The 12,400-nt window shown below is 41.9% G+C and overlaps 1 protein-coding gene across 2 annotated transcripts in view; it reads right to left on the bottom strand.

The window, feature by feature from the left end:
- Positions 1-12,400, bottom strand: part of LOC140484709 (leucyl-cystinyl aminopeptidase-like) — a 122,175-nt gene that overhangs the window by 53,523 nt on the left and 56,252 nt on the right. For both annotated transcript variants that reach the window (XM_072583434.1, XM_072583445.1), the window contains exons 5-6: positions 11,798-11,918; positions 7,953-8,107 (exon numbers count right to left, since the gene is read on the bottom strand). In XM_072583434.1, the coding sequence (XP_072439535.1) occupies positions 7,953-8,107; positions 11,798-11,918 (276 nt within the window). The remainder of the gene's footprint in view (positions 1-7,952; positions 8,108-11,797; positions 11,919-12,400) is intronic.

Genomic DNA, 12,400 nt, shown 5'->3' with positions numbered 1-12,400 from the left:
CCTGCAGATGACTGTGAAGTTGCTACCTGCTCTGCAGCATTCTTTATGGACAAAATTGCACCACATTTTGACAAGAGATTGCAGGTAGGCTGTTACACATTCTTCAAATACCCTTCTGTCTCTGAAGTTGGCTGAAAGACTTCTCGCTTATCCATTTGTTATGTTCTCAAAACTTGTGCCTGGTCATTGAACAGCTCAGTTATGGTGAAAGGCAGCTGCTGCCTGTCCTAGAGTTGTGATCTCCAACATCCCTCCTTGCTCACTTTAATCAATACACCAATTTCAACAAAGGCAAGAGTAAGATTGTGTCATGTCGAAAAGCTGGGGAAAACCATAAGGCTAATTTAGTTCAATTTAAATAAGTTAGACCCTACAACTGGGAGAAAGTGAGGACTGCAGATGCTGGAGACCAGAATTGAAAAACGTGGGACGTGGGAGTGGCGTAGTGTGCGGTGTGGTCCTTGAGCAGGTGAGTGACGTCACTGGGGGTGGAAGTGGCTGCAGTGACGACAGCTCCGGGGACTACCGAACCCACTACCGAACAACCCAAATGGTCTCATTCTTCAAAGACTGCAATTTCCTCTCCGACGTGGTCGACGATGCTCTCCACTGCATCTCTTCCACTTCCCGCACCTCCGCCCTTGAACCCCGCCCCTCCAATCGCCACCAGGACAGAACCCCACTGGTCCTCACCTTCCACCCCACCAACCTCCAGATACATCGCATCATCCTCCGTCATTTCCGCCACCTCCAAACAGACCCCACCACCAAGGATATATTTCCCTACCCTCCCCTATCAGCGTTCCGGAGAGACCACTCCCTCCGCGACTCTCTCGTCAGGTCCACATCCCCCACCAACCCAACCTCCACTCCCAGCACCTTCCCCTGCAGCCGCAAGAAGTGCAAAACTTGCGCCCACACCTCCCCCCCCTCACCTCCCTCAAAGGCCCCAAGGGATCCTTCCATATCCATCGCAAATTCACCTGCACCTCCACACACATCATTTACTGTATCCGTTGCACCCGATGTGGTCTCCTCTACATTGGGGAGACAGGCCGCCTACTTGCGGAATGTTTCAGGGAACACTTCTGGGACACCTGCACCAACCAACCCAACTGTCCCGTGGCTGAACACTTTAACTCCCCCTCCCACTCCAGCAAGGACATGCAGGTCCTTGGCCTCCTCCATCACCAGACCCTGACCACATGATGCCTGGAGGAAGAGCGCCTCATCTTCCGCCTAGGAACCATCCAACCACACGGGATGAATGTAGATTTCTCCAGCTTCCTCATTTCCCATCCCCCCACCTTATCTCAGTCCCACCCTCCAGATTCAGCACCGCCCTCTTGACCTGCAATCTTCTTCCCGACCTCTCCGCCGCCACACCCTCTCTGGCCTATCACCCTCACCCCCTTCCATCTATCGTATTCCCAGCGCCCCTCCCCCAAATTCCCTCCTCCCTACCTTTTATCTCAGCCCACCTGGCACACCAGTCTCATTCCTGAAGAAGGACTTATGCCCGAAATGTCGATTCTCCTGCTCCTCAGATGCTGCCTGGCCTGCTGTGTTTTTCCAGCACCACATCTTTCAACTCTAGACTCTACCACAACCAAGTCCAGCATCAACAATGTACCCACCAATAGGTAAGAAGAGGAGGAACTCACTGCTCTGGATGAACAGAGACAGCCTTTTCAAATCCCAACATTTTTCTTCTCCAGTTGGCCTACATTGCAAGGGGGTTGGAGTATAAGAGTAGGGAAATCTTACTGCAACTGTACAAGGTGCTGGTGAAACCATATCTGGAGTACTGTGAGCAGTTTTGGTCCCTTTATTGGAGGAAAGATATTTCACTGGAAGCAGTTCAGAGAAGGCTCACTAGGATGAAGCCTGCTATGAACACCAATATCCTACAGGTTTCCCAACAGCCAGCAGGTACTCGAGGAACAGATATGTGGATGGATAATGGAAAAATGTAAAAACAAAATGATTGTTGTTGTGTTGGGTGACTTTTTAGCTTCCCCTACATAGACTGGGCCTTGCTTAATGCCAGGTACTTGGATGGGTAGATGGAGCAGGTGAGGGGAGTTTGTGAGGTGTGCCCAGGAAGATTTATTGAAACGAAATGTAAATAGTCCAGCTAGAGAAGGGGCTACACTAAACCTGATATTAGGGAATGAACCATGCCAGATGATCCAAGTTTCAGTGGGGCAACATTTCAGGAACAGTGACCATAAGTCTGTATATTGGATTTAATGTAAGCAAAAAGCACTTGCAAGTTTATAATTGCAATTTTATATTCACGCAAGTATTATATTTTGGACAATATTTCCCTTACAGACTGAACCTTGACTTCATTTCATGTGTACTTAATAGTTTAGAAACGCAATGTTCAATACATTGATGATTTCCTCTGATCTTTAGCTTCTAACACTCACATGTCAATGGTTAAAAGCAGCTTTTGATGTAAATGTCGCCCACTTACTGAGCACGGCAGCAAGAATGCAGAGATCAAAGGACTTATTTCAGCTCCCGAACAAGGTTACAATGTTGCTTGAAATTGTGTTAAAAGATAAGTGCACTACCTCTACACCACTCCAAGTATCGTTATCCCTGTAAGAGTTAACCAGGCTTTCAGAATATAATGTAACCATTCAAAATATTTTCCAGACTGGAAAAGTTATTCTCTGTTTAAGCTAGTATCAGAGGAGGTTTTACAGACATCTCTCCCTCTATTTGCTCTTTCTCTCAATTTACAGTTTAGCTAAAAGGAGCAATCCTTTCATAGAGACCTTTTGGAATTTGATTGAATTCTCCCCTTCATCAACAAATAGCACAAAAACAGAATAATATCTAGTCACTATCATATTATTGTCTGTGGGGGATGTTGTACATAAATTGACTGATATGCTTCTTAATTGCACCAGAGACCACATTTCAAAAGTACAGAAGAACCTCGATTATCCAGCATTCGATTATCCGAATTTCAGATTATCCGGACAAGATTGCAAGGTCCCGATGCTTAGCTAAACTGTGATATCCGGTATTCGATTATCCGAACATTCGATTGTCCCAACATTCGATTATCTGAACAAAACACTCCCTGCCTGAGGCATTCCAATAATCGAGGTTCCTCCGAGGTTCATTTACTAAAGATGTCTCACAGTCATGAAAGGTGTTATATAAATGGAAGTCTTTTGTTTTATTTCACCATAACAAGTGGTGCCTGTTGCTGTCTAAAAGGTTGACAATTGACTGTTACTTAAATAAAATGATTTGCTTTTGTGCCCAGCTGACAGTGTACTTCATGTCAAAAGGCTTTGTAACAAGCCACAAAAAGACCATTAACATGTTATTGACAGTAATATAGGACACACCATGAATAGATTACAAGGAAGCAAGTTCTAAGCACTGCTCAATCCAGATTCACAAACAACTTCTCCAGAGCGATAAGGGCAAAATGTAATGAAACAGATAAATTGTTAGTTTAGGCACATAACTAGCATTCATTGGTAAAGACGACTGAATGGATCAACTAGGTACCTCTCAAGTCAGGGGAACTAAAGGCCAAACAGACGCTCAATACGTGGAATAATACGTGAAAAAAAGAAAACAAATGTTTATGCAAATCAAGATTACTTTCAATGTTGTATTCTTGCAGAAATGCTGTAATAGCAGTTCTCCAGTACAGTGCCTGAATTAGGTAAAAACAACAGTAGGTTGTTGCAAGATTGCAGATTAAGGTTGTGTACTTCAGACAGCCACAAACTGAACATCCGCAGGAAATGAGAAGACATATAATCTGCCAGACAATGAGGCTTCCTGGCAGCTTGGAAAGTGTACTGTTTACATCAAAATCTAATTAATGTCCCAAAACAGTGATCTTATTTAGCCATCCTATTTCGATTTGTCAGTAACTTTTCCTGCCGAATGAAACAGAGTATTTCTGAAACAAAAAGTGGTACCACAACTTAAGAACAAAACATGAAATTTAAAACACCATACTTTGGAAACTGAAATCAGATGTTTGATGATCTTTAGCAAAGATTCATATCTACCAGTACAATAAGGCTTCAGATAGAAAGCTTATCATGCAAAGCAAAATGAACCACAATATCCAACAGCAAAACAGATTTACTTTGAGATGTCAAAAACGTATTATTAGGGTGTTTGATCATTCTTAACAGCCAAATTCTGCACTGAATTGTTGAATTTTGTACCATTTTATTAAAATTGAACCTTTTTTGTTATTTTTATGCACTGTATATCATGTTGAGATCCCTCATGATCTCACCACTCATCCAATTTTTGCAGCTTCCTTCAGCCCTACAAAGTACTCAGTGATCTAATTTTCTGATCCATAACACATGGGAGGAGAAGCAGGCCATTCGGCTTATCAGGATCTGCTCTGCCATTCAATGAGATCATAGCTGATCTGATATTCCTCACCTCCATTTTCCTGCCTTTATCCCATAGCCCCTGTACCTCTTACTGATTAAAATTTGTCAATCTCAGCCTTGAATATTCTTATTGACTCAGCCTCAACAGCCTAATGTGGTAAAAAAATTCCACAGACTGACCACCCTCAGAAAAATGTCCTCCTCATCTCTGTCTTAAATGAGTAATCTCTCATTCTGAAATTATATCCTCTGGTCCTAACACTCTCATGCGGTGAAACAACCTCCCTACTTATATGTTTCAATAATGTTTTACCTTTCATTCTTTTAAATTCAAATGAGCACAAGCCCAACTTACTTATTCGCTCCTCATAAAACACCTGAAATCAACCTAATGAACCTTCAATAGGGGTATTTTCGCTAGACCACTAATCCAGAAATTTTGCTATTTCACAGAACCTGGGTTCTCACAAAAGATAGTGAGATTTGAATTTGTTAAAATAATCTGGAATTATGAATCTACTGATGAACATGAAACCATTGTCGAGTGTCAGAAAAACACACACTAATGCCCTTCAGGGAAGGAAATCTATCATCCTCACCTGGTTTGGCCTACATGTGACTCCAGACCCACAGCAATGTGGTGAACTTTTTATTGCCCTCTAAAACAAGCCACTCTGTTGCATCAATCGCCATGACGTCTTGACAAAGAAATGAAGCTGGATGTACCACCTGACATTGAACTAGGCACTGGCAAAAACAATGGCAGATTCATGGAATCCCTACATTGTAGAAGGTCTTTCATAGAGTCCGCATTGACCCTTTGAATAGCATCCCACCCAGACCCATCCCCCCCAGACCCATCCCCCTACCCTAACAACCCTGCATTTCCCATGACCATGACCAATCCACGCAACCCACGCAAACACAGGGAGAATGTGCAAACTCTACACAGACACTCACCTGAGCCTGGAAACGAAGCTGGATCCCTTGTAGGCAGTAGTGCTAACCACTGAGCCACCGTGCCACCTCTGTCAGCCTGGTAACCATCCTTCTTACTACATTTGAGGACTGGTGCCAAAATTGGGAGAATTGTCTCACGGACCAGTTAAGCAACAGCCTAACTGAGCCATACTCATAGAATCAAACCTTACAAACAATGTTAAAGACACCAACATCACCATCCCCCGATATGTCCTGTCCCATTGGCAGGACAGACCCAACAGAGGTGGAAGCACAATGGTATACAGTTGGGAGGCAGTTGTCCTAGGAGTCCTCAACATTGACTCTGGACCCCCTTGAAGTCTTCAGGTTAAAGATGGGCAAGGAAACATCTTGACTGAAAACAAAAAAATTCTGGAGCTCACAGTGTGTTAGGATCTGAAGAAAGAGCACAACAGATCAGAGCAAAGATAAGGCTGAAGCATTTCCAACAATCTCCTGCTGAAAGAATGATCCATCTCAGTCTCCTCCAGTGGTCCCCAGTATCAAAGGTACCAGTCTTCAGCCAGTTCGGTTCACTCCACATCATATCAAGAGACATTTGAAGGCACCAGATACTGCAATGGCTACGGCCCTGACTACATTCCAACAATAATACTGAAAAATTGTGCTCCAGAATTAGTGAAATATATCACTACTCCTTCCCTAGTCAATCTCTTGTAGCACAGTTATAACTTCCACCTGGCAATATGGAAAATTGAACAGGTATGTCCTGTACACCAAAATCAGAACAAATCCAACCTGGCTAATTACTGCCCCATCAGTCCCCTCTCTATCATCAGTAAAGTGATGGAAGTTGGTATCAACAGGAGAAGCAAGCAGCATCTACTCAGCAATAACCTGTTCTGTGACACCCAGTTTGGGTTCCATCAGGACCACTCAGCTCCTAACCCCTTTGCAGCCTCGGTTCAAACATGGATGAAGAGCTGAATTCCAGAGCTGACGTGAGAGTGACAGCCCTTGACATCAAGGGTGCATTCAAATGAATATGGCATCAATGAGTCCAAGCAAAACTGGAATCAACAGGTATCGGGGCAAACTCCCCACTGATTAAAATCATACCTGACACATAGGAAGATAGTTGTGGTTTTTGGAAGTCAGTCATCTCAGCTCCCAGACATCTCTGAGGACTTTCTCAGGGTAGTGTCCTTGGCCGATCTTCAACTGCTTCATCACTGACCTTCCCTCTACCATCAGGTCAGAAGTGGGGATGTTTGCTATTGATTACACAAATGTTCAGCACCATTTGCAACTCCTCAGACAATTCTTGCTGAAATGCAACCACAGCTGGACAATATCCAGGATTGGGCTGAAAAGTGGTAAATAACATTCATGGCACACAAATGTCAGGCATCTCCACTAAGAGACAATCAAACCACTGCCCCTTGACATTCAATGGTGTTACCATCACTGAATCCCCCACTATCAACATGTGGGGTTACCATTGACCAGAAACTCAACTTGACTCACCACATAAACACAGTGGCTAAAAGAGCAGGTCAGATGCTAGGAATACTGCAGCAGGTAACTCACCTCCTAACTCTCCAAAGTCTGTCCACCATCTATAGGCACAAGTCAGGAGCATGATAGAATACTCCACACTTGTCTGGATGGGTACAACTCCAGCAACACTCAAGAAGCTTGATGTCATCCAGGACAAAGCAGCCTGCTTGATTGGCACCACATTCACAAGCATCCACTTCCTCTACCACCGATACTCAGTAGCAGCAGTATATACCATCTACAGGATGCACCACAGAAATTCACCAAAGACCCTTGGATATCAAACCCAAGACCACTTCCATATAGAAGGACAAGGGCAGCAGATATATGAGAACACCCCCACCACCTGCAAGTTCACCACTGAGTCACTAACCTTCCTGACTTGGAAATATATCACTATTCCTTCACTGTCACTAGGACAAAATCCTGGAATTCCCTTTCTAACGGCATTGTGCGCTAATCTACAGCATGTAGACTGCAGCAGTTCAAGTAGTAACTCAAGGGTAACGAGGATGGGAAATAATTGCTGGCCAGCCAGCTACACCCACATCACATGTGTGAATTTTAAAAAGTCAGTATATTTTCCCTTAATTAAGGGGACCAATATTGTGGTCTAACTAATGCCTTGTGCATAGTTTTAGCAAGATCTCTATATTTTTATGCTCCATTCCCTTTTGAAATAACAGTCAACATTTATTTTACCTTCCCTATGTTCCACTGAACTTGGATGTTAGCTTTTAGTGATTCATCATGAGAATTCCCAACCCTTCTGTGCTGCAGCTTTCTGCAGTCTTTCCCCATTTAAATAATATTCAGCTCTTCTACTCTTAAGCTTTACATGGTGGACCTACATGTGATTCCAGATTCATATTAATGTGGTTAACTCTAAATGCCCTCTGAAATAGCTTAAAAGGCAACTCAATTCAAGGGCAATTGTGGATAGGCCTTGTCAGAATCACACAGCCCATAAAACAACTTTTTTGTTTGAAAAATGACATTTAGTGCCTGCTTGAAATGTTTATTACAAAATATATGGTAACTTAAAGAAAATACCTGATGAGCCAATTCATGAGCTATCACCATACTAACTATCTGTTTGTCCAGTACTGATGCAGAATCTTCTTTGTAAAGGAGTGTTATTTCTCGGAAAGTGATTAGGCCCCAATTTTCCATGGCTCCTGCTTCAAAATCAGGAATAGCTACCAAATCTGGGAAAGGAAGACATAATAATACAATGATCAATGCCATGCCTTGCACAAGGTTAATTTACTGAGCAAATCCCCTCCTAACAAACCGAGCAGAATTTCTAAATATAAGGTTATACAGCTACAGACATTTTGTTTTGCAAACCCAAAATATTGTGGATGAAACAAAAACAGAAAATGCCAAAACTAAACAGCATGTCATGCATCATCTGTAAGAGAGAAATTCAGTTAACTATTCAGGTCAACGATCTTTTTATCAGATTATAGCACTTTGGGTTTCTCATTCAGTAGGTCAAGAAACATTAATAGGTAAGACATTCTATACACTGTGGTCAGTCTAGTATTCACATTTGCAAATGACTGTACCACAATCAACAGGCAGAGAGGAGGGCAAACTAAGAAGGGATATAGACCAGAAGGAGGGAAAATGGGGTTGGGTAATGGATCAATCACAATCCATATGAATGGCAAAGGAGCCTTGAAGGGCTTATGTCTATTCCTGTTTTCAACTTGCACAGTATCTACTCACAGTGAAAGATAACTTTAAGAATATAAGAATTTTGAATGTGCCATAATCCATTTGCTGAAGCTTTGGCATACAACTGTAATATGGACCAGTCCTGAGTTACCACAAAGCTTATAGATTGATTGACTCATTTATTTGAAGGGTGTGTGATATGAAAAGCTCATCTTCACAAGTCCATGACACTTATTATGGCTCAGAAAAGGAAATGATAGTTGATGTCCTTGCTTCATTGAGAATACTAGGAGGCAAACCCACAAGTATTCAGTGTTGACATGATTTCATCCAACCGCCAGATGTAGAGCTGGAGAATAAACAGCAGAATTCTCATGGGTACAGAAAGATAAAATTAAAACAATCAGACCAACTTTCTTCCTGCTTCACTAATTTTACCACATTCATTGAGTTTATTTTTTTTATTTGTAAAGATGTTTTTTTCCTGTCTGCCAATCAACCTTGACTCATATGACTTTTCTATACAGTTAATTACTTTTACTTTCAAATAAAAGTTTAGAAGTGTGTCCACTTGGGCAACTTAGCATGACAGTCAGTTCTGATATAACATGATAGTACCGTTCTTGTGCAATCTCGTGTTATAAGAAAATCGTGCAATAACCGTGCTATTATAAACTAATCGCAGTATAGCCAATACAGGTAAGGAAAGTTTGTTTTCTACAAATAATAGTCTAAATTCTTCAATCACATTAACGCCAATTCACATTGAAGAAACACGCATTATAGCAGAACCAACTGTAGTTTTTGATGGCTGCCATGGTTTCCTATGAACTGGCCAAAACTTGAGGGGTGTCCCTAGAATCTCAGGTGTCCTGGGGACACAGGATATTTGTTGTTCAACTCTGTTTTGATGGGCACTGGCTGGGCCCAGAAATGGAGAGGGATTGTGGGAAATTCAGGCAGTGGTCATAGATGATCCCGTGATTGATACCATGATGACAGAGAAGTCAGATGAGATGGTAAGACTGAGGGAGTGGTTATGAATGAGGAGAATACTATATGGTGAGAAAGAACAAAGGAAGACAAGAGGACAATGTTCATGATGGAAGAAAATGTAGAGCAAGCAGTGTCTGTTGATTTTTTTCTGTCAGAGTTCAAACATACAGTGCAGGTCAAGAAGTAAATTGATAAGTTTTTGACAAATGTACTAGGAGAGAAAGTCAACAAGTGAGAAGAGGATAAGACAGTGGGAGCTGCTGCTTGTGAAAAGACAACATTAGACACCTCTATATACCCTTCTGAGAAATTCAAGTGAGTCACAGGAATGGATCTGGATAATCATAGAATCCCTACAGTGTGAAAATAGGCCCTTCGGCCCAGCAAGTCCACAATGACCCTCCAAAGAGTCTCCTACCCAGACCCAGTCCCCTATTACTCGACATTCAACCTACACATCGCCGGAACACTATGGGCAATTTAGAATGGCAATTCACCTAACCTGAACATCTTTGGATTGTAGGAGGAAACTAGAGCACCAGAAGGAAACCCACGCAGACACAGGGAGAATGTGCAAGGTAAGATGGATCCAATGTTCAGATAGTGGTAGGAGACAAGATAAGAAGAGGGGTACTGATGGGCTTGCCGCTAGCTGCAGTAATGACCTAACAGAAGTTGAGCTGAATTAGCAACTTTCATTCTGTTTGCAATATGGCAAGTTCATTCGTTAAGAAACCTCCTGTCTTTTGCCATCCTCTTTAGTTATGTGTACTTCTGCAGAAAATACAAATCTGACCAAACTGACATCTGTTACTGCAGAATCACTGCCTTGTTATGGGAAATACACCTCAAGAGAATATTAGTCATAAATTTTAAACAGATCTCCAAACAGTGCTATTTCCTTCAGATAATCAGAGTGAGCTTGCCATTTAATACTCAACAACAGGTGGTATTTTACTGCTCAACTGTTAAAAACATTTTTTTTCAGTGGGACATCAATCGAGAATCTAATTTTAGCCATTTACAACTGACAGAGAAAAGGAAATGAACTGACTCACTGTACCATCTATTTCCTTGGCTCTCCTCTCAATTTAGTGTAGGCAATAAGTGAATAACATTCTTCAGTCTTCAGTCTTTATGAAATTCTGAAATAGCTGCATCAAGAGCTGAATATCTGCTAGACAAAGTCCATCATAAAGATACAGCTTCCATGGACTCAGTTTGGGTTGTAATGTCTCAATTATGATGAGTGGCTTGGTAGCACAGTGGTTAGCACTGCTACCTCACAGTGCCAGTGGCCCGGGTTCAGTTTCCGCCTCAGGTGACTCTCTGTGTGGAATTTGCACATTCTCCCCGTGTCTGCATGGGTTTCCTCCGGGTGCTCCGGTTTCCTCCCACAATCCAAAAATGTGCAGGTTAGGTGAATTGGCCATGCTAAATTGCCTGTAGTGTCAGGTAGGGGAATGGGTCTGGGTGGGTTGTATGTCGGTGTGGACTTGTTGGACCGAAGGGCCTGTTTCCACACTGTAAATAATCTAATCTAATCAATTACAACGTTGAAGAATGTCTAATTAAACATTGTACTGGACATTCAGGAAAATTAATTTCCACCATGCAGAATTAATCGTGATATTAATCGTGATTAATCATCATATTTAATAGCCGAAAGAAGTACAGATGCTTGTTCTATTTGACAGGTTGGATTGTTAGCTCAGATGAAGTCTACTTGTATGTTGTGATACATGCTCAGGCCATACAATAATCCCCCCCAAGTGTATACCCCCTACAAAGAAGTCAAAGGGAATGTGGAAGGTGGCCAATTTATAATTCTTATACTTGTTGTGCAAATGTTGTTACTTCAACAAAATCAATGATTTTGCTTAGTTTTGGTTTGTAAATCATATCCAATTGCTTCATTCAGGGCTTAAGACATTAACAGTCAGATGAGTAGGGATATCCTTTAAGCATGCAGGCTGCACATGCACTCATAATCTAATGTACACACATGAAACTAAGCCCCAAATGAGGTCACAGGCATGACTGTCCTTCCAGTGTTAGGGCATATAGATTTAACAGAGATGCACAGTATCTGACATTTGAACCCTTCACCAAATAGCATAATGCACAAGAGACATTTAAGGCTATTTTCAGTCTCAGTTATGGACAGACAGCAGCAGCTTGTCTAGACTTTATTATGAAAAGTTTTTATTCTAACTTACCTAGTTTCTTTAAAGGATAGGATATATTAAAGAAGTCTTCATAAAACTTCAGAAGCTTCATTGATGCTTCTAATGCATAATGCATTTGATCCATTTTGTCAGGAACAGCATATACAGAGACCTAGTTAAATTTAAGAAAATAAGATCAGAAATACTAAATAGAATTGTTTTGTCACAAGTGAGTTACATTGCCAGAAAACCTCTTGAATCCAGTGGGCCAACAGACCATTAGTCTTTTAAAGACAATCTCCTTGGCCAGAACGTTGGGCATTGTGGTAGCAAGAAACACATTCTTGCTCATAATCTATTCACCAATGCGTTATTCTGGTTCCACTCAGGTCCTGACCCTCATACTGCTTATTCATAGAATTATACAGTACAGAAGAAGCTTTTCAGCCCATCGGTGTGTACTGATAAAAATATAGAACTACCTACACTTATCCTCCTTTACCACACTAGGCCCACAGCCTGAAATGTTATGAAATTTCAAGTGTTCATCCAAATACGTTTCACAGGTTGTTGAGGTCCCCTGGTTCAACTATCCTCCAGTAGTGCATTCCAGACCCCCTGCACACTATGGGTGAAACTTCTTTTCCCCTTTAC

Source organism: Chiloscyllium punctatum, chromosome 2 (genome assembly GCF_047496795.1).
Source record: "Chiloscyllium punctatum isolate Juve2018m chromosome 2, sChiPun1.3, whole genome shotgun sequence".
NCBI classification, from domain to species: Eukaryota; Metazoa; Chordata; class Chondrichthyes; order Orectolobiformes; family Hemiscylliidae; genus Chiloscyllium; species Chiloscyllium punctatum.
The sequence above is the reverse complement of the archived record's forward strand: the minus strand, read 5'-3'. Positions and strand labels throughout refer to the sequence as shown.